The 23,673-nt window shown below is 36.4% G+C and overlaps 1 protein-coding gene across 14 annotated transcripts in view; it reads right to left on the bottom strand.

The window, feature by feature from the left end:
• Positions 1 to 23,673, bottom strand: part of LOC103093857 (ankyrin repeat domain-containing protein 26-like) — a 61,441-nt gene that overhangs the window by 22,633 nt on the left and 15,135 nt on the right. For 2 of the 14 annotated variants that reach the window (XM_056799593.1, XM_056799587.1), the window contains exons 3-4: positions 9,084 to 9,120; positions 4,661 to 5,083 (exon numbers count right to left, since the gene is read on the bottom strand). Coding sequence is in view for 1 of the 14 variants with exons in the window: in XM_016426120.2 (XP_016281606.2) it covers positions 9,084 to 9,120; positions 10,678 to 10,685 (45 nt within the window). In the remaining 13 variants the exon portion in view is untranslated. Of the gene's footprint in view, positions 1 to 4,660; positions 5,084 to 9,083; positions 9,121 to 9,455; positions 9,534 to 10,542; positions 10,640 to 10,677; positions 10,701 to 10,765; positions 10,909 to 23,673 lie in introns of those variants that run through there. The other 12 variants (XM_056799588.1, XM_056799595.1, XM_056799596.1 and 9 more) reach the window with 12 other exon arrangements.

Below are 23,673 nucleotides of genomic sequence, written 5' to 3'. Positions count from 1 at the left end.
TGTATATACTTCCCAAGTCTATAGAGTTTTTTAACCTGACAAGGACATGTTCCATTTCCTTGTAGGGCTAAAATTTCTATGCAAGACTAAAAAACCTTGTAAAAATTATCATATGTAAATATGTACATAATTGTATCATATATGCATAAAAGTAGATAAAACTAACAAAATTCTAACCTATAGAATAGTGTGACTAACCACAATAAAACAATAGCATAGGGAAAGAAGCAGATAGGGACTAGGGAAAAGTTATATTTTTTAGCTAGACAGCATAGGGACATGATAAGGATAAGACTATATAGCATATTGTTATATTTTGGATAGTGATACTAATAAAAATAAGATAGATAACCAAATAAAATAATAGCATAACTTTAACATTATTTTGCAAACATAAGTAGGTTAACATTTAAAATAGAAAAATATATAGTTTAGCATTAGATAACAAATGATTAATAAGAAAACTGTTGAATTGTTACATTTAGTTTACTCTTTGGATTTGAGAAAAACCTGTTTGCTATTACAAAAATTATTCACCTATTGCAACATTGTAATGTAATTTGTATTATCCTTTCCTAGCCAAAACTTTCTTGTATACCTCTCTTAGCATAAGTAGATAGAATCCTAGATAGAGTAAGATAGTAAGATAGGAATTTAATATTTTTGTGGGATAGAACATAGGATAAGAATAGGGAAAGATAGTACACAAGCAGCGTGAGTTTTTTTAAAAAGTCTCATGAAAATCAAAACTGGGATATTGGAAAGATGGGGAGTAGGAAAAAAGAACCATTGGGAGAAATGGAAATGTTGAGAGCTCTACAGTTGCATGAACAAAGACTTCTGGGAAATTCTCCTTAGGGGATCTTGGGGGCAGAGACACAGAAGGAAGTGGAAGGAGGATCTGTTTCTAGGGGCCATTCACGACACCTTTGGGGATTTCTGACACTAACAGAAATCTTAACATTGTGGGTTCCTGTTTAAAACATCTCTGGTTCCTGTCAAGAAACCTAATTTCTTCAAAGACTTTCATTCCATGAAATATTGAGATACTGGACTCAAATCTGTGAGCACCACTCTCTTCCCTTTTTCCTACCTCTCCTCTGCCTACAAGAAAACCTTGTAATTCAGTAATTAGTTTTATTTAGAAAGAGATTTAGGGTGACCCACAACCCCTCTAACCTTTACCCTTTGCCCCAATCCACAATTAAATCAAATAAGCATTCAGTGAATTCAATCCCATTCATTTACATCTAGAGAATAAGGCCATTGGCAGACTCCATCTTGTTGCCAGTTTTCAAGAAGACATAAGGGAGAGGCTTGTGAGTGCCCCAAAGTAGTACATATCAGGATTGAGGTCCCACATACCTCTCCTTGTAGAGAAGACTTCCCTGCCACCCTTAAGGGCTGGCATGACCATCTAGAGGCAAGCCTTCACAGAGGGGAGATCTCCATTTTGTCTCCCTCAAGTAATTCAGGGACTCTGGAAGGGAGTAGTGAGGGAAGCCATTTTCATCAACCCTTTCCTCACTGCCTTTAACCCTTATTTATTTAAGGAGAGTGAGTCCCCCCAAATTAAATACTTGGAATGACTGGGCGTCACCAGCTAGAAAGTATCTGGGTCTGGGAAAACTGTGGATGTGCACTATAATGGTGGGTATTTTATTATGCACTGTTATTGCTCTTGAATCAATGCCAAGAATCAAACATTATATATACACAACAGCAAACACACACACACAAACACACACACACACACACACACACACCCCTAAAACAGAGTCTCTTAATGGCTGGGATTTTTTTTATAGCCTAGTTAAACCTATTATAATAAATGAAGGTATTGGAGAGGTGGTTGAAGAGGTACAGGGGATAAGGAAGGGTTTGTAACAGGGAATGGAGGAGCTGAAGGGACAGAGGGAATATGGCTGCTTGTGAGGTAAAATGAGAGAGGTACCCCCTATTGAGAGACTATCTTTTAAATTTCCTCTCTTCTCTCAACCCACAAGAGAGGTACCCCTGGGTAAGGTTAGGTTAAGAATGACAGGACCAGTGTTTTGAGTGACTTCTGGGAAATAGGGAAGTTTATTCCTCAAGGCTTGAGCCCCAGAAGTCCCCCTTGTCTGCCAGGCAGATTGTCACTGTTAGCTTTCTTTGTTTTATGCTAGGCTAAAGGCTAGTTTAGCCACCAGTTTCTCTTTCTTTGGTCTCCCTTAAATATGAATCTGACTGTGATCTTCTGTTTTTCAAAGAGTTTAATAATTTGCATAAATCAAGAAAGGGGGTAGGTAAGTGGGAATAGGAGACCCTTGCTGCTTCTTTAGCTGAGCCAAGATGGCTCAGCTTCAGCTTTCTTTGTCTTCTACCTAGCTAATCACTATCTCTATCTTTCTAAACAAAAGGCAAGTGTCCTTCCTGGGAAGGTCAAAGGATAGAAAAGATCTTCAGGGTGATCCCCTGAAGTTAAGGGATCAACTCCTTTTAGTAGCTTACTTTTGTCTTGTTCTTCCTCTAATGGATGCTCTCACACATATGGGAACCTTCTTTTTCTCCAGGATAAGGGAATGGAGGCAAGGTATTCCACAGGTTGGGATATAGAGCTCCTGGTCTTTTGCTCTACACTCAGCTGAGGTCAGAGGGCAAAGACCCTTCTCTTAGCATTTTTTTTCCCCACAATCCTCTTCTCTCATTCCAACTGTCACTCTCCCTCCCATTCACATTCCAACTGCTGTCTGCTCCATCTCACTAGCAGAAATGCACAAGCTTGATTCACAGTTTTCCTTTCCACACTATGCACCATTTCTTAAAGGAAATTCAATACTTAAGCTTAAATAGGAAACCACTAAAATATTAGAAAATCATGCATCCATTCTCACTGGGATCACCAAAATTTGTTATAGAAACTCTACTGAACCTCCACTGCTTTTAAGCAAACCAACTGAATATTCACTATCCTACTCTCCACAGTAACTTTCATACCTTTTCATCTCATTTCAAACATTTCATGGTTCCCCTCTCCTTTTTGTTTTCACTTCAGCTTGCCTCAGAGGTTACAGAAAAAAATTGAGGCCATCTGCCATGAGCTAGGTCTTCTTCCTCCTCCTCTACATTTCCTATTATCTCAGACACATTCTGAGACCATTTCCTTCACCTCTGTGTCACATGATGAAGTGCATTACTCCTTATCAAGACTAAGCAGTCATAATTGTTTAAGCAAATCCATCTCATCCCATCTCCTCCAAAATATTCTCCCCTCTGTCATACCAATTCTTATAACTTATTTTAATCTCTCCCATTCTATTAGCTCACTCCCTATTGCCTACAAACATGTGCAGGTCTCCCTCATGTTGAAAAAAAAAAACCACTAGATCCTTCTATCCCTGCTCTCTTCTCTCTTCTCTCTTCTGTCCTTTGCAGTGCCCCAACTCATTGCCACCATATCCTACTGCTTTCTGTACTACAAGCTGTCAGAGGCATATATATCAAGTACTAAATTATAAACAGAACCAAAGCAGATTTCTTAAGGACTGTTTAAGGCAAGGGGCTATGAAATTGGAACACAATATTCACAAAATAAGTATTTATCATAAACCTAAAAGTATCTACCAAATAAAACACAGCATATGCTGTAAATGTAGGAGATGGTTATCTCAGAAAAAATTGTGCATAGAGTATTTGGTCTTTAGTGAGAATGATATGAGTTAAAATCTAACTTCAGATCCTAGCTGTGTTGACTTTTAGGCAAATCACTTAACCTCTGGTTTTTTCAGTTTTCTTATCTCTAAAGTGGAGATAACAACAGAAATCAAATGAGATAATACTTATAAAATGCTTAGCACAGTACCTAACACATAGTAAGTGCAGTATGTGTTACCTATTATTATTAATTATATAGCCCAGTATTAATGGTGCCTTTTCACCTAGAAAGATTAAACAAAAAAGGCAAAACAACTGATATTTTATGTATAAGTTACTACATCCAGTGGGTGCACAAAAGAGATAGTCTATCCCCACGGAGGAATAAGATACTTACAGAAATAAATACAATATTAAGCACTGTGTGATAAACATAGGTAGTATGAAACAATTTAAAAGTATTAATGGATATAAGATGAAGGAGAGTTCACTTCCATAAAGGAAGGGAGAATGAAATAAGGTCAAGAAAGACTTCTTAGAAGAAATATCTTTTTATACATTATTTTATAATTGAGAATATCTAAAGTAAATGGTGGGAACAGATATTTCAAGGGCAAGGAACTATATAAGTAAAATCAAGAAGTTTAGGAAGTATAAGGCATAGCCAGAAAAGTGAATAATAAAATTTCTATTGTGCTAAGGATTTCTGCAGGCAAGTAGTAGAAAGGTATTAGATTTATACTTCATTCCATGCACTACAGAAAAAACTAACTATAAAGGTTAAATGTAATGGTTGGACTTAAATTATATGAAATAACATGGTCAATGAAATTATTATATCTCAAGTCAAAAGTTTATTTACCAAAATAGAGGAGAAACAATAAAGTAGAGAAATGGGAAAGAAGTTAGAGAAAATACCTATACTAGTCCTCAGACAGGAGGGCCAGTAGTGAGTAACCACGAGGCCTCCTCCAATATGGAAGCTAGTCTCTTAGGAAGCTAGGAAAGGAGTCAGTCTTTCACTCACCCAATGAAGTAGTCCAGGAGTCAGAGTCTAAGTTGAAACCTAGCTCCAAGCTCAGGATCCAAAACAAAATCTCCAGTGAAACTTCCTCAAAGACTCTCCCCAGTCAGAAAATTATCTCCAAAAGACAATCTCTTCAAACTATCTTCTCAAAGGATTTTGTGACATTTACGCTGGCTCCTTGTCCTTGTCCCTCTTCACAGGGGCCAATCACAGTTTCCAAATTGTCTAGCACTGCAGTGTCTGTGGGATGGACTTCTCACCTCTGAAGCTTAAGTTCTCACCTTCTGAAGGTTAAGTTCTCATCTAAGGGTGTGAATTTTCTAAAATTCAGGTTCTGGATAGGTGAATACTCATCCTGGCTGACTGAGTTTTTGAGGGTGTGAATTCACTAAGTGGTTTGCAAGTTCCTCCACCTAGATCAAGCTTGTGTTGATATAATCAAAAGATAGACAAGGAGAGTTAATTCCATCTTCACAATCTAGTGAGGTACTTAGGTTAGTGTTAATTCAGGAGAGACAATAGAGTAAAGGATGTTCTTTTACATAACTATATTATTAACTTAAATGTTTAAAATTAAGGGCTGAAGTAAATGGAATAAAATCTCTTTTTATCACCTATACAGGACAGTTTTATCAATGAAATAGAAGATTTAATGAAGACAAAATCAATAGGTTTAATTATACAAGGAGATCTGTACAACAAAAGTTGTTTCTAAAATTGAAAGAATACAAAACTGTAGGAAAAACATTTTTAAAAGTATATAATTAAGTTGGATAATTACAGTAATATATATACTGTCAATCCTCAACATTCATGTGTTTAACTTGTGAATTCAAACATTTCCCTGATTTTGTTAATAGCCTAATTTTTATTTACACATTGTCAATGCAACACAGTCTTAGCTATATACAGTAGGATCCTACTGGTATCCTACTGACCACTTTACTGGTCTTGTTCACTCTACATGTGTAGAAAAATCTCTATGATTTCCTTTGTATATTTTCATTATTGGTCTTTAAACCTGAAGTCTTGTGTTGCACTTAGGTCTCCAAAGTGTAATGCAAGTCTCTTGGGGTCCTATTCAAGGACATTATATAAATATATTTCATTATCACATAAAAACTCCATGAATGTAGATCAGGATGAAAATAAATTATTTTTAAAAAAATATAAAGGCAGAAATTCTAACCAGAACCATTACAAATCATACTGCAATGAAATTGTAATCAATACTGGGAACAAAAAATCCTATAGCTTAGGAAAAACATTAAGTATTTTGCTGGGAATATAAATACAAGCAAAAGGAAATACAGTCCCTCCACTCAACAATTTAAATTCTAATGTGAAAATAAAATATAAAAAGAAGCTAGAAAAAGTGAAAAGAAGGTATCTATCCTCCCAAAAATTTTCCAAAGGATACTTTACCTGAATACTAAAATCTAATTCTTCTTCATGTAGGGTTGTCCAGGAATCATCAGACCCAGGTTTATCAGAAAACATTTTAAGAAAACAAAAATACTTAACTTTATTTCCAGAAGAGAATCACCAAAGGCTTTTTAGTTGTTGCCAGGTATTTTACCATCAGAGGACACATTACAAAGGATGACTTAATAGAGCAGAGTATAGAAACAATTCCTACCCCATGATTCAATTGGGCAGAAAATAAAATACTGTTGTAGAAGCCAACAGTGAGTCTATTATCCAAAATAATCTCACTTCCTAGTCTTATATTCCTCTAAAGTTAACAAATTAAGACAAACAAATTAAGACAATGGATCATTATAAATCACAAAAATCTCAGTGTATGTGAAACATGGCAGTACTCTCTGTTCCTTCATTATTAAAGTATTCTGCCAAACAGTTTCACAGTGAGTCTCATTTTTCCTGGGGTTACCTTAAACAGATTTCATCCTGGATATAAGTAGGGAATATACTTATTAAAAGTACTAAGACTCAATGCAATAAAATCATTGATGAAACTCAATCAGACAAACACTATATAACAGAGTAGAAACTACTTGCAAAATAATTTAGACGTATTCATGTCTTCTAGATTTAGAATGTCTGTTTGCCTATTATCTAACATTCATCGTGCATCACTGTCTTCAAAACCTACCTAAAAACTTATCTCCTTATAAAAGACTTCCATGAATCACATAGGAGAAAACACACTACTGATTACTAAAAATGTACTTGGTTATGAACTTTGTCTTTCTTATGAGTAGCACTTCTGTATAATCACTGTGGTCCTCCATTTTCAGTAGATTTCACTCTAGAGCTATCATTCTAATCAACACTTTGCCTTGTGATTTCTTAGACACAAGAAACTTCTACAGGAAATAATGCAGGTTGGCAACTGGTGTCAGAGTTGCCTGAGAACACTGAGGGATTTTAAAGACTTGATTGGGGTCATGATACCAGGATGTGAGAAAGAGGGAACTTGAATCCAGTTTATCTTTATTCCTAGACCTAACTCCCTATCCATTACCCTCAAGCTACTTCTTTTCTCTGATATTTAGGTTTTGTTTACCCTTAGACAAGTATTTTTTGAAGCTCTTCTTAATTATGAGATAAACACATCCAACCTCTTTTTTCCATCTCCAATTTGTCACTTTACTTATCTGGTCTTCTTAAATCCCTCTCCTTCCACATTTCCTCTTTCAGAGTGGTCCCACCTACTATTATTCACAACCTTTACAATATCTTCTTCCTCCATCTCTTTAAATCCTTCTCCATTAGCTCACTTGCCTTACTTTAACTCACTTCACTTCAGATGGAGTCTTCTATACCATGTCACTTTTTCAATTTCTCAAGGCTTCCCAAATTTCTCTAAAGATATTTAATTTTCTATCAATGACCTTTTGCAACATTTCTAAGGTTTAAAAATCATCTTCACAAGTCTTTCTCTTTCTTGAGTTCAGGTTCTTCTTCAGCCCCATTTTTTACATAATCACTTTCAGGAATAAAAAGAAAGAAAAACTCAAAATATTTAGGTTCTCTGTGTTGTGATTCCAAACTCTTAATACACTTACTCCCATTTGCCACTTGCAGGTTCCCTTTTCTTGTTTTTTAAAAACCTTGTATCATTTCTAGGAATATTTCATTCTACTTAATCATGGAGAGTAGAAAGATTTCTTATAGTCTTTTCACCTTTTTCTATATTAAAACTAACTCATCACTGGCAGAAATACAAAAAAAAGCATGGGATCTGCAGGTCATTGCAAAATAAGCTTCTGTGTTGTGTGAATAGTGAGTTTGTTGGAAGAGATACCTTTAGTGTTCAGTTATTCCTGTTGGTGGCATTTACAGCTGAAGCTTTACCACGATGGTTTGCCTCTCTAGGAGCTCCAGAGGAATTATGTACTTTTGATAGGTTGATCACTTTTCAAGATATACCACTTTACCCAGATACATGGGAAGTAGACTATTCCTGCACCAAAGTCTCAGTGTGGGAAATAGCTTCCTAGCAGTGTTGTCCAAAAGAATTGTAAACAGAAGTCACTTAACAGCCACTTCTTTCTATTGCTTCTCTCCCTCCTGCTAAGGCATTTCCAATACAAATTCCTCTTGTGACTCAGGACCTCATCCCCAGTGACTAAGCCCCATTCCACCCCGATAATGCCTTTACCTGATCATCCCTGAGCACTAAGATGAATTCCCACAATTATAAAAAGATTCATATTTGCATTAAAGATGTGCCCTAAAAGGAAGTCGTCCCAAGTAACTGATACATAGTGTGACCATATAGAAGAGCATAACTTGCTCATTCTTTGTTCATGCAATATTTTATTAATAGATAAAATAAGGGGTAGTGAGTAGGCAGTAGGTCTTGGGAATAAAGGTAACCTTGGTCCACATTTCCCTCATCACATACTGGATTTGTGATCCTAAGGAAGCCTTTGAATCCTTCAGTGTTCCTGGGCAACTCACACAGAATGGTTGCCAATCTACTTAGCAGGAGCCTCTCATCTAAGGTTTCACTTTCTGTGGTTTAAGTTACCTCCAATCAACTTGAAAGCTGGAGGTCTTGAGGTCTGTAGCAGTCTGCCCCCTGACTAAGGTCTCTTCTTTTTCATTTTTTATGGTGGGGGAGGTGGGTGGGTGGGAGGCTCCCAGAGAACAGAGTGGGGGGAGAGAGCACACTTTTACATGGGGTCAGGAGGAATTCAGTTATATCCATGGTTTCAGCCATCCACAGTAGGCTTGGAACGGATCCCCCAAGGAGTTTAACAAACATAATTCTGCATCAAATAATGAAGTAAAACATGGGTTTTGTGGTGAGGGTAAGAACTGATTAAATTGAAGATATTTCATTTTTTGGAACTTGAGAATCTACCTTGCCTTGGATGGAGGCATCTAATAGAAGATGAACCATGTAGATTAATTAGTAAGAAGAAATAGTAACTTGCCACAAAACACTTACCTGCTTATAGAGTCTTCTGGGGAATTCTCTTCCACTACTGTAGAAAGAAGTAAAATACAATTAAAACATAAATACTAAAAACATAATTTATGAAGCTTTTCTGCCATGCAGTTTTGGGGACAATGACAAGGACCCACAATACAAGTGGGATTGTGCTGTAGAGAAATGTCTTAAATGGCAAGTTTCTATGGACACAAAGAGGTCTCCTTAAAGCATCTGATGCCTGTCAGTGATGTGTTTGCATCAGCATTTCTCTAGCAGGCTCTGTCACACTGATAGATACTATATTTCTAGCAGATATCCTAAACAGAAGGGATGAGCTAGCATAATGTGATTAATAGGGGCTTTTTATGTCAGAAGATTAAGAAGTACCTTCATTGTTCCACCTTTCTTACCACAGTCCTCACAGAGAGCATGTCCAGAGATACAGCACTGCCATATTCAATATGACATGGCATGACCTGTTGGGGTCATTCCATAAGTCACAGCACGTCCAGAGATACTGCTTTGTTTAGTATGACATATATTTCTAGCTCTTCTCCACAGGAAAGAGATGCAGAAACAATGCACCTTGTATAGATCCCTACATTTCTACAAGGAAGGGGTTGATGAGTTGCAAACCAATATATCTCTGCTTTTCAAGCCTTCCTGGGAAGGGACACTAAAAATAAACACCAATAATTTATGATATACAATGTACCTCCATTATCTCCTCAAAATATAGTCCAAAAATAGTCAGATGAGCAGTGAATTAAGCACTTCTTTTTCTATCAATTACACTAATTTGGGGGAAGAAATGAAGAGATGCCAATCTGGCCATTTCAGGGGGTGCATTCCTTCATTATCTAATTTGTCACCATGTTCCAAACTTGACTTTCTCCATCCATCCAACAAAATGCTACCAGATTTCTTTTGAACTAAATATGTTCAATGAGATATGAGATTTCATCTACATGGAATTCTTAGTGAAAAAAATTGCCTCCATAGATATAGACAACTTCTTTGCAAATTATAATCTTAGAGAGTTAGTTACCTGAGGGAGTGAAATATTAAGTAACCTGCTTAGAGGCAATCAGCCAGGATGAATCAGATGCAGGCCTTACACTCATGACTTCTTATTATAAGAGCAGCTCTCTTATCTACTATGCTAAGGCTGCTTCTCCAGCTACCAGACTAGATGTCATATAAGATTCTTGTCATGACTTTGCTGCTGAAAAATCATAAGTTACTTCCTTAATATGAAGTCCAGAATGCTTAGCTTTGCTCTGACCAAACTATCCAGCCTCATTTCATCCTGCTCAGGTCATCTATGTGCTAGCCACAATGGACTATTTGACTGCTTTATCTTCCCCACCCCCACCCCCAATAATCTCTCCATTCCTCCCTCTCAGTTTTTGCTCCTGCTATTCCCTGTATCCAGAAAACCCTCATATTGTGCAATCTTATCCTCCAAGCTCACCTCAAAAGTTGGCTGCTCCTCAAGACTTTCCTAGTTGCCTCCAGATTAGTGATTTTTCCTTTATATGAATTCTTAGCCTTGTTAGTACTTTTCTTACACCCTATATTTGTTTGTCTTGGTAATTTGTGAACATACCTGATCATTCTTAATAGGCTGAAAGATTAACAAAAGATATTCTTAATTAACTGAAATAGGCTGCTTTCAGGTGGAGAACATTTCTTACCTTGTATGTTCTCCAGGCTTTACTCACTGCTGTGTAGACTGGAGTGTTTACCTGCATGCACTACACATCACAAGCCCTTTATGACTTAATCAATGGTCTTCATGGATTGGCTTGGCCAAAGATTCCACCACTGAAGAATCTCCTTACTAGTTTGCTCATTGGAAGGAACAGAAAACTCTTATGGGCCCTACCTGAGTTACTCAAAGTCTGTCCTGCTAGTTAGGAACTGTGAGAGTGTTCATTTTGTCTATGAAAACTTTGAGAATTCAGGCTTAACTCTATGCCCAGATGAATTGTAGAAGAAGCTTTTAGCATACAGCATAAAAATACATATTTTATGAGTGAAAACTATGACTCTTGCATTGCTTCCCCCCATTACCATGTAACTGAGCTAAAATGTTATGCCTCATTGGGCAGGATGAAGTGGTATTCCTGAACCCTTCCCCAAAGGCTGGGGGAGCAGAAGAAGTCAGCTAGATTCCCGCAGAGCCCTTCTCAGTTCTGTCCCCCAGTCAGAGATAACCAGGAAAGATTTCTTTGGGGTGGCTGAAAAAAGCAGGAAAGCTCTTCTGTCCTCAGAGCTGGATATGGGCACTCCTTGTAGTCTCCAGGCTCATTCCTGTACCAGATGTGATGGATTGAGGCAGTCTACTGTCACATGACAAGGGGAAAGTGACAGAATCGAGTGATATAGAAGAGTCATGCTTGGGGGGGCTTGTCCATTGCAGTCTCTTAAGAGCCTCCTGTTGGAAAGGTTCTCAGGCAACCCAAGTCCCATGGTTTGGACTCTCGTTCATTTGGCAATAAACAGAAAATACCCAACTGATACCACATAGTGATTGTAGCAGAACTTCAGAATGGTTAGCAATTACATCATTACTCTCAAAATAGAATAGGTTTAATTAAAGGTCAAAATAGGAGCAGGGTGATTACTCCTTCCCTTTTTGTGGTACATAAGCAATTAACTTGAATTGGACACACAGAAAAGCAAAACAAATAATAGTTTATGACACAACTGATTAGGTTATCTTTTTATATATACATATAAATACAATATTAACATAATATTTAATAAATATAATATAAAATATATAGAGTGAAATTATCTCAGTTCAAGAATGAGCAAAAAATCACCATTACAAACACCATTACTTTTTAAAATAGGAATTTCAAAAATCCTTATATTTTAGTAAAAATGTTCAAATTTTTACATTTAATCAAAAACAGCAAGAATGCTAAACAGAGTCTACCACTACATATTTTCCCTATATCATCTCTGAAATATTCTAGATAAAAGGTTCAAAGATTATCAAGTACAAAAATAGTATACTCCTTTCTAATACCATGTTGTAAAGAAAATGTCAATATAATGGATTCCAACCTATTTTGTTCTAGATAATGTTTAGAGTAAACAAAAATAGTGAAAACAACACCAAAAATAAAATTTGAACTAAAGCAGCTACCTGTTTAATTATTATTTGAGTAAACATTTGTATTTGGTTATTTCACAGAATACCATATCTTTCCCTGAAATTTTTGTTCTGGATGTCAGCATTGGAGATTCCTGTGTTTCTGTATCCATTAAGGTATAGACATGAAAGGGATAGAAGAAATAATGTAATAAGAAAAAGGTATGAAGGTAAATAGCTCATTCTGAAAGGAACACAGGAACTACCAGAAGAGTCTATTTAATTTACTTATTATAAAAGCACTTTAAGAGAAAATAAAAAATACATTATTAAAACTTTAATAAAAAAGTGTCAACTGACTTTCACTTACTAGGTTTTACTTCCTTGTTTCAAAAATTTATATATATATATATATATATATATATATATATACATATTCCTGTCTACCAACATTAAATGGCTCTTCATAGACATAAAATTATTATCCATAAAACTAATCCTCTACTGATATGGTCCTATTTATTTACCTCCAATCTTGTTTCATATACAACTAACACAATTCCAAAAACACTGCTTACTCATTAAATGTTGTACAAAAAAGGTTATTACTTGCAATTATTTCTTTAAAAAGGCAGTTAAAAATTAGAAAGCAACTTATCCAACCAATACAAGTAAACTGGCCTTTACTCTCCTTCATGAACACTGTGGATATGAATATCAATATTTTAAGTATCTTTACTGGAAAAATATTAATTCTCTATCTGATGCAGTTCCCATTCCAGGAGTGATGATCTGTTCTTTTAAATCAAATTATCTAAATAATGAGTAGCTACAAATACTACAAGGATGGTTCAATATTAGGAAAACCATCTTCATAATTGACCATCTCAATAACCATACTAACAGAAATTACATGATTATCTCAAAAGATCCATAAAATGCCTTTAAAAAAATACATCCATTCCTATTAAAAACAGTAGAAAGTATAGGAATAAAATGGCCTTTCCTCAAAATAATAAACAGAATTTACTTAAAAACATCAGCAAGTATCATCTGCAATGGGAATATGTTAGAAACCTTCCCAATATGATCAGAAGTGAAGCAAGGATGCCCATTATCACCACTTCTATTAACTATTATACTAGAAATTCTAGTGTTAGCAATTAGAGAAGAAAAAGAAATAAAAAGGATTAAAGTAGGCAGTGAGGAAACTCAACTATCACTCTTTACAGATGATATGAAGGCATACTTATAGAATCTAAGAAAATCAATGAAAAAGTGAATGGAAATGATAAATTTAGCAAATTTGCAAGATACAAAATAAACCCACATAAATCACCAACATTCCAAATATTTCCAACAAAACTCAGTAGCAAAAATAGAAAGAGAAACTCCATTTAAAATCACCCTAGACAATATAAAATATTTGGGAGTTTATCTGCCAAGACAAACTTGTGAATTATATGAACACAACTACAAAACATTTTTCACACAAACAAAACCAGATCTAAACAATTGGAAAAAGATTAATTTCTCATAGTTAGGATCAGCTAATATAATAAAAGTGACAGTAGCTAAATTAAATTTATTTATTCAGTGCCATACCTATCAAATAAACTTTTTCAAAAAATTAGAAAAAATTATAGCAAATTTCATCTGGAAGAACAAAAGATCAAGAATACCAAGGAACTAATAACAAAAAATATGAAAGGTGGGGGCCTAGCAGTATCAGATCTTAAACTATACTATAAAGCAGTGACCATCAAAACAATCTGGTACTAGTGAAAAGCAGATCAATGGATTAGGCTTAAGGTAAATGACCTTAGTAAAATGGTGTTTTATAAACCCAAACATCCTAGCTTTTGGAACAAATACTCGTTATTTGACAAAAACTGCTGGGAAAATTGGAAAATGTGTTGAAAAAATTGGGTTTAGATCAATATCTCACATTCCATGCCAAGATAAATTCAAAATGGGTAAAGAATATTAACTATAAAGAGTGAAATCATAAATAAATTAGGTGAACATAGAATAGCATACCTGTCAGGTCCATGGAAATGGTAGGAATTTAAGACCTAGCAAGAGGTAGAGCATATTACAAGATGTAAAATGAATAAAATTCTGATTATATTAAATTAAAAAGGGGTTATACAAACAAAACCAATGCAACACAAATTAGAAGGGGAGCAACAAACTCAGAAAAAATGTATAATACATATAATACAGACCTCTGCCAAAGCTCTAATTTTTTAAACATACAAAGAATTAAGTCAAATTCATAAGAAACCAAAACACTCTCCAATTGACTGGTCAAGGGATAGGAATAAGCAGTTTTCAGATGAAAAAATAAAAACTATCAATAATCATATGAAAAATGTTCTAAATGCATCCTGATTGGAGAAATGCAGGTCAAAATAACCATGAGGTACCACCTTACACCTAGCAGAGTGGTCAATATGACAATAAAGGAAGATAATAAATGTTGGAGGGGATATGGCAAAGTTGGGACACTATGTATTGCTAGTGGAGTTTTGAATTGATCCAACAATTCTGGAGGACAATTTGGAATCATATCCAAAGAGTCTTAAAAGAATGCTTGCCCTTTGATCCAGCAATACCACTACTGGGTTTCTATCATATATTAAAAAAATCTGTGCAAGGATCTGTTTGTACAAAAATATTTATAGCTGTGCTTTTTGTAGTAACAAAAAAAAAAGGAAAATGAAAGGATGTCCCTTGATTGGGGAATGGCTGAACAAATTGTAGTATATGATGGTGATGGAAAACTGTTGTGCTCAAAGGAATGATGAATTGATGGGTTTCTATAAGAACTGGAAAGACCTACATGATCTAATGCGGAGTGAAATAGTAGAACCAGGAGATCATTATGCACAGGAATGGTAAGATAGCGGGATGATCAAAGTTAATTGATTTTGCTATTAATACCAATGCAATAATCCAAGACAATTCTGTGGGACTTCTGAGAAAGAATGCTATCCACATCAAGAGAAAGCTGTGGGAGTAGAAATCCAGAAGAAAACATATGATTTAAATGGATATGTGTTTTTGTGGTTTTGGTTTTAAAGGATTGCTTTTTTACAAAAATGAATAATATGGAAATGGGTTTGAGTGATATATACCTATATATATATATATATATGGTTATTATTAATACTGATATTGTTATAGGTTATTGGTATAAATAGCTGATTGATCCTTATCAGTTGGTATAGATAGGCTTGAGCTGTTAGGACCACCTGGTTGTAGATGATTGATGAATTTTCTGGATCCAGATTAATCCAATACTTCTTTATTATTCACTATCAGGAGAGGCAGGGACAGGACAAAGGAGGTAGAAATAAAGTAGGAAAACTCTTATCCTAATTCTAAAATGTCTAAAGATAATCCACCAATCTAATCTGTGAGGATTTGCTTCTTGTTCACCAAAGGTGAACCTCCTTAAAACTCTCAACTGTCTACCTAAAACCCAATTCTATGTATCTAAACTTGTTCTAATCTATAAACTTCAAATATTATTAACCTCTTTAAATTATATATCAAAATTCACAAGATGCCTTCTCTAACTATTTATATCTGACAGAACTCAATGGCTTCCTCTGACTGTTCCCAGCAGGGAGTCAGACCTCATGCTATTTCAGTGAGAGAAAAACAGAACCCTACCACTGGCAGCTGCTTCTCCCTGCAGGAGAACAGCTCTCACACCAAGCAAAACTCTTCTCACCTTTACAGATGTTCTTCTCTTTTGGTTAAGTTTAACCAAAATTACTAACTGATAGTATCCAGAGAAAAGTCACCAAGACAACCTCTCAAGACATTGAGTTCAAGAGAGTGGCCAAGAGTTCTCTCACAGTCTTCCTAGCATGCCAGTCTTCCTTAAAGTGACCACTGTGATTTTTTCCTGGCTGTGCATTACAGGAACAAGGAAAGAATTCTTTCTCTGATATTTACTCTTATCATATTATTCTTCTCCACAACAATCCTTTTCTTATTAACCTTCTACTTCTCTATAGGGTAATAAAGAATTTTATACCCCAATAAATCTGACTGTTATTCCCTCTCTGAACCAACTTTAATGAGAGTAAAAGTTAAGTATTACCCATCACCACCCTCATCTTCCCCTCCATGGTAATAGATTTTCCCCCCAACACGTCTATGTGATAAAATTTACCCCTCAAAATTTCACCAGATTTCTTGCCTTTTACAGATCAGCTTCATGCTCAAGATTAGAATGAAATGGAAAAAATACAGAATATTCAGCATAACAAAAATGAATGAAGGGATTTTTTTCACTTTAAACATTATTTTATTTGGTCACTTTCAAACATTATTCATTGGAAACAAAGATCATTTTCTTCCCCCCCCCCCTTTCCCACCACCTCTCCCATAGCCAATGCACGATTCCACTGGGTATCACATGTGTTCTTGGTTCGAACCCATTTCCATGTTGTTGGTATTTGCATTAGAGTGTTCATTTAGAGTCTCTCCTCAGTCATATCCCCTTCCCCCCTGTAGTCAAGCAGTTGCTTTTCTTCATTGTTTTTACTACCATAGTTTATCCTCTGCTTGTGGATAGTGTTTTTTAGATCCCTGCAGATTGTTCAGGGATATTGCATTGACACTAATGGAGAAGTCCATTACCTTCGATTGTACCAGAGTATCAGTCTCTGTGTATAATGTTTTCCTGGCTCTGCTCTTTTCGCTCTGCATCACTTGGAGGACGTTCCAGTCTCCATGGAATTCCTCTACTTTATTATTCCTTTTAGCACAATAGTATTCCATCACCAACATATACCATAATTTATTCAGCCATTCTCCAAATGAAGGGCATCCCCTCATTTTACAATTTTTGGCCACCACAAAGAGTGCTGCTATGAATATTCTTGTACAAGTCTTTTTTCTTATTATCTCTTTGGGTACAAATTCAGCAGTGCTATGGCAGACAGTCTTTTATTGCCCTTTGGGCATAGTTCCAAATTGCACTCCAGAATGGTTGGATCAATTCACAACTCCACCAGCAATGAATTAATGTCCCTACTTTGCCACATCCCCTCTAACATTCATTATTTTCCTTTGCTGTCATGTTAGCCAGTCTGCTAGGTGTGAGGTGATACCTCAGAGTTGTTTTGATTTGCATCTCTCTGATTATCAGAGATTTAGAACACTTTTTCATGTGATTATTAATAGTTTTGACTTCTTTGGCTGAAAACTGCCTATTCATGTCCCTTGCCCATTTATCAATTGGAGAATGGCTTGATTTTTTTGTACAATTGATGTAGCTCTTCATAAATTTCAGTAATTAAACCTTTGTCAGAGGTTTTTATGAAGATTGTTTCCCAATTTGTTGCTTCCCTTCTGATTTTAGTTACATTGGTTTTGCTTGTACAAAAACTTTTTAATTTGATGTATTCCAGATTATTTGTTTTGCATTTTGTGACTCTTTCTAAGTCTTGCTTGATTTTAAAGCCTCTCCCTTCCCAAAGGTCTGCCATGTATACTATTCTGTGTTCGCCTAATTTTCTTATAGTTTCCTTCTTTATGTTCAAGTCATTCACCCATTTTGAATTTATCTTCGTGTAGGATGTGAGGTGTTGATCTAAACCTAATCTTTCCCACACTGTCCTCCAATTTTCCCAGCAGTTTTTATGAAATAGTGGATTTTTGTCCCCAAAACTGGGATCTTTGGGTTTGTCATATACTGTCTTGCTGAGGTCACTTATCCCGAGTCTATTCCACTGATCCTCCTTTCTGTCTCTTAGCCAGTACCAAATTGTTTTGATGACCGCTGATTTATAATATAGTCTGAGATCTGGGACTGCAAGGCCCCCTTCCTTTGTTTTTTTTTTTCATTATTTCCCTGGATATCCTTGATCCTTTGTTCTTCCAAATGAAATTTGTTATGTTTTTTTCTAAATCAGTAAAAAAATTTTTTTGGAAGTTCCATGGATATGGCACTAAATAGATAGATGAGTTTGGAAAGGATGGTCATTTTTACTATATTGGCTCGTCCTACCCATGAGCAGTTAATGTTTCTCCAATTGTTCAAGTCTAGTTTTAGTTGTGTGGAGAATGTTTTGTAGTTGTGTTCATAAAGTTCCTGTGTTTGTCTCTGGAGATAGATTCCTAAGTATTTTATTTTGTCTAAGGTACTTTTGAATGGGATTTCTCTTTCTAGTTCTTGCTGCTGAGCTGTGTTGGAAATATATAGAAATGCTCATGACTTGTGTGGGTTTATTTTGTATCCTGCAACTTTGCTAAAGTTGTTGATTATTTCGATTAGCTTTTTGGTTGAATCTCTAGGATTATTTAGGTAGACCATCATGTCATCCACAAAGAGTGATAACTTGGTCTCCTCATTGCCAATTTTAATGCCTTCAATTTCTTTTTCTTCTCTAACTGCTACTGCTAGTGTTTCTAGTACAATGTCAAATAGTAGAGGTGATAATGGGCATCCTTGTTTCACTCCTGATCTTAATGGGAATACATCTAGTTTATGCCCATTGCAGATGATATTAGTTGATGGTTTTAGATATATACTGTTTATTATTTTTAGGAATGACCCTTCTATTCCTATGCTTTCTAGTGTTTTTAATAGGAATGGGTGTTGTATTTTATCAAAGGCTTTTTCTGCATCTATTGAAATAATCATGTGATTTTTGTTGGTTTGCTTGTTGATGTGGTCAATTATGTGGATGGTTTTCCTAATATTGAACCAGCCCTGCATCCCTGGTATAAATCCTACTTGATCATGGTGGATGACCCTTCTGATCACTTGCTGGAGTCTTTTTGCTAGTATCCTATTTAAGATTTTTGCATCGATATTCATTAGGGAGATTGGTCGATAGTTTTCTTTCTCTGTTTTTGACCTGCCTGGTTTTGAAATCAGTACCATGTTTGTGTCATAAAAGGAGTTTGGTAGAACTCCCTCTTTGCTTATTATGTCAAATAGTTTGTATAGTATTGGGATTAACTGTTCTCTGAATGTTTGATAGAATTCACTTGTGAATCCATCAGGCCCTGGGGATTTTTTCTTAGGAAGTTCTTTGATGGCCTGTTGGATTTCTGTTTCTGATATGGGATTATTTAAGAAATCTATTTCTTCTTCTGTGTGTCTAAGCAATTTATATCTTTGTAGATAGTCATCGATATCACCTAGGTTGGTATATTTATTGCCATATAGTTAGACAAAGTAGTTTTTAATGATTGCCTTAATTTCCTCTTCGTTGGAGGTAAGGTCCCCTTTTACATCCTTGATGCTGTTAATTTTCCTTTCTTCTTTCCTTTTTTTAATTAGATTGACCAGTATTTTGTCTATTTTTCTGTTTTTTTCAAAGTACCAGCTTCTAGTCTTGTTTATTAGCTCAATAGTTCTATCACATTCGATTTTATTAATTTCTCCCTTAATTTTTTAGGATCTCTAGTTTGGTTTTCTTCTGGGGGTTTTTAATTTGTTTGTTCTCAAGTTTTTTGATTTGCATTTCCAATTCATTGATCTCTGCCCTCCCTAATTTGTTAATATATGCACTCAGGGATATGAATTTTCCTCTACGTATGAATGAAGGGATTTTGGAAAGCATTTATTTAGTCCTTTGTGAGTATACAATGATGAATGACTGAATCTGAGAGCCATTACAGTCAGAGAGAGAGAGAGAGAGAGAGAGAGAGAGAGAGAGAGAGAGAGAGAGAGAGAGAGAGAGAGTCAGCTTACTAAGGAGACTAGCTCCCAAAGAGAAAGAGTGAAATAAGAAGAAAAAATGAAAGACAGTGGCCAGCATGCCTGAGAAGGACCAAACAGAAAAAACACAGTACCATGAATGGGAGCTATGATCTTCCTTTATTATGACAAAAAGAAAGACTTTTATAGAGAGTAAAATACTAAACATTACAACATTAATGAGGGGCGTTGCTTTCCCACAGGATATTGTTTACAAAATTACTTCACACAAGAATGATACCATAGTTCCATTACAAATGTAAGCAAATTGAGAAAGAGTAACAGCTGATCTATCCTGTGTAACTCAAGGAAAGAAAGATTTGGTTCTAACAGTCATGATATTACAAGGACTTCTTTGTTTTTCAGAATGAGGAAAGGCCCAGGGTTTTGATGATGATCATATTGGGGGAAGAATTCTTTCTTATCTGAGTTAAAGTTTAGAGAACAGTTCATAACTTAAAGGTAGAGACTGGCCTTACTAAAGTCTCAGGCAAGCTCACAAACTTGTCCTCTCAAGGCTGTTTTTTCCTCAATGAGCCTGATCTGTCTTGGACTCCTCCATAGTCCTTACCATGTTGTGAGCCACTGGGATGAAAGCTAAGAATATACATTTTATTTTTGTGATTTTTGATTGTGCTTTCATCTTACTAGTGTTGATTGTGGTGGAAAGGCAGACTTTACTTTCTAAGAGTTCCCATTCTAATGGGGAAAGACATCCCATACAGGGAAGCTAGAGGTCAAAATGAGGGAGAGAAGAATTGCCCAAGAATACACATGGCAGTAGAGCTTGAAGCTGGAGTGGTATGATGGTCTAGATCTGGGCAGGAGAAAGGTAAAGGTCCACTTATCATACATAGACCATCTTCCCAGGGTTGGCCTCTGAGATCTTGTGGCATGAAGAGGAGAATAGGAATTTAGCCTTTTAAAAGGAAGGGAAAGGAACTTCAGGGTAAACATGGCTGCAATCTAGATGTGAATCGCTTCCTCTCCCCCGGCACCGAATGGAATAGACTACCTCAAAAGAGCATAAAAATCATCTTTGTAAGGATGGAGGGACTCTCCAGTAGGCCACAGCAATGAAAGTACATGGGGTTTGAGCATTTCCACACTATAAGAGTGAGAGAAAGCTAGCACTAAAATGTGAGCTGAACTTCCCTCCCCCACCTCACCTATAGAACCAGAGTAGGGACCAGCCAGCTCACTGGAGACAGCGAGTGAGTGAGGACCATCTCTGTCTGGGGGGGGGGGGTGGCACACCAGGGTCCTTGGGATCTAATGAGGACTTTCAGGGAACTACCACTCAGAGCGGTTTCACAGGAAACTCCTGCATACTGGAGAGTGCGCAGACTGCGGGGGCTCTTGCAAACTGCAAACGCAGTGGAGACTCTAGAAACTACCTGAGGCCAAAGCTCTGCTCCTCCCTTTAGTGGGGGGGCATGCCAGGGTCCTTGGGAACTGACAAGGTCAACCAGGGAACTACCTCTCAGAGTGGTTTCACAGGAGAAGCCTGTGCACAGGACAGAAGAGACCACAGACCATGCAGTGGGTGCGCTAACAAACTGCAGAGGCTGGGAAGAACCAGCCTGAGACAAAAGCACTGCCACTTAAATCCACAGAAATTCTACCCATCTCACTCAGACCTCTGACTAAAAAGGAAAGGGAAAACCACCAAAGGGATGGCTCATACTGCCCAAGATCACCCCTCCAAGAAGAAAGGGGGGAAAAGTGACTATTGAAAACTTTTATGGAGGGAAAATCCAGGCTACAGAGGAAAAAGAGGATGAAATTCAAACAAAATCAAAACATGCCCTCCAAAATGGAAATCATCCACAACTCTGGAAGAACTCAAAATGGAGCTTATCCAAAAGATGGAAACCTTCTGGCAAGAAAAATGGGAAAATATTCAGAAAGAGGTCAACAGCCTGACAGACAAAAACTCCCAATTGGAGAAACAGTTGGAAGCCTCAAACAGAAGGACAGACCAAACTGAAAAGCAAAACCAGTCCTTAAAGACCAGAATTAAGCAACTGGAAGACATTGAGCTTGCAAAACAGCAAGAATTAATAAAGCAAAGTAAAAAAATTAATGAATTAGAAGAAAACATAAAATATCTCACTGACAAGGTGACAGACTAGGAAAACAGAGGAAGGAGAGACAATTTGAGAAACATCGGTCTACCTGAAAAACCAGAGATTAACAAAAATCTCGATGCCATACTACAAGAAATCATTGAAGAGAATTGCCCTGATATTCTCAAACAAGGGGACAAAATAGAAATTGAAAGAGTTCATAGACCACCCTCTATACTAAACCCGCCAAATTCATGAGCTTCCAAGCTAAGGAGAAAATCTTACAAGAAGCTAAGAAGAGAAACGTCAGATACAGAGGTGCCCCAATAAGGATCACACAAGACCTAGCAGTGGCCAGGCTATGAGACCATGAAGCCTGGAATACAATATTCAGAAAGGCAAGAGAACTGGGTCTTCAACTAAGAATCAGCTACCCATCAAAACTCACTATATACTTCCAGGGGAAAGTATGGGCATTCAACAAAATAGAAGATTTCCAAATATTTGTAAAGAAAAGACCAGAACTCAGTGGAAAGTTTGACATCCAAATGCAAAGAGCAAGAGAAACATGAAAAGGTAAATATGAAAGAAAAGGAAAAGGAGAAAAATGTTTTTTTCTTTTATTCAAACTCTCTTCTATAAGGGCCAGAATTAGATCAAATTATATATACTAATATATGGGGGAAATGTTATGTGTAACTTTCAAAAATTGTATACATTAATAGAGTAATCAGAAGAATCACACATAGGGAAAGATCGGGGCATTAACATGATTCAAAGGGGGGGAAAAAGAAAGAAAAAAGGAGGGGGAAATCAATGATGGTACTAAGATATACATGAAGAAATAGAAATAAATTAAACAGAATAATCTTTGTCACACAAAGATACACACGGGAAGGGGAGGGGAGGAAGTCTCATATAAGAAAGAGAGGAAAAGAGTGCTTATTGTTATTACTTAAACCTTACTCTCAGTGAAATCAACTCTGAGAGGGAAGAACATCTAGATCCATTGGGATAGTGAATTCTATCTTATCCAACAGGGTAAGGGAGAAGGGAAAACTAAGGAGGGGGGGATGGAGGGAGGGAACACAAAAATGGAGGGAAGGAGAGGGGGGGAGGGGAAGCGAACAAAAAGGGAGGGGCCAGAAAGCAAAGCTTATCAAGGGAGAAGACTAAGGGAATTGATTTAAAGTAAACTACTGGTTTAAAAGGTTACAGCAAAAGAAGAAAGGTCAGAATAAAGGGAGGATATCAAAATGATGGGGAATTCACAAAGGACAATCATAACATTGAATGTGAATGGAATGAACTCACTGATAAAACATAGACAAATAGCAGAATGAATTAGAATCCAAAACCCTACCATATGCTGTCTTTAGAAAACACACATGAGGCGGGTAGATACTCACAAGGTCAGAATTAAAGGTTGGAGTAAGACCTTTTGGGCATCAACTGACAGAAAGAAGGCAGGAGATGCAATCATGATATCTGATAAAGCCAAAGCAAAAATAGACCTGATTAAAAGGGATAGGGAAGGTAAATACATCCTTATAAAAGGGAGTATAGACAACGAGGAAATATCACTAATCAACATGTATGCACCAAATGGTATAGCATCCAAATTTCTAATGGAGAAACTAGGAGAATTGAAGGAGGAAATAGACAGTAAAACCATATTAGTGGGAGACTTGCACCAAC

This window comes from Monodelphis domestica, chromosome 5 (assembly GCF_027887165.1).
Source record: "Monodelphis domestica isolate mMonDom1 chromosome 5, mMonDom1.pri, whole genome shotgun sequence".
Lineage (NCBI taxonomy): Eukaryota > Metazoa > Chordata > Mammalia > Didelphimorphia > Didelphidae > Monodelphis > Monodelphis domestica.
The sequence above is the reverse complement of the archived record's forward strand: the minus strand, read 5'-3'. Positions and strand labels throughout refer to the sequence as shown.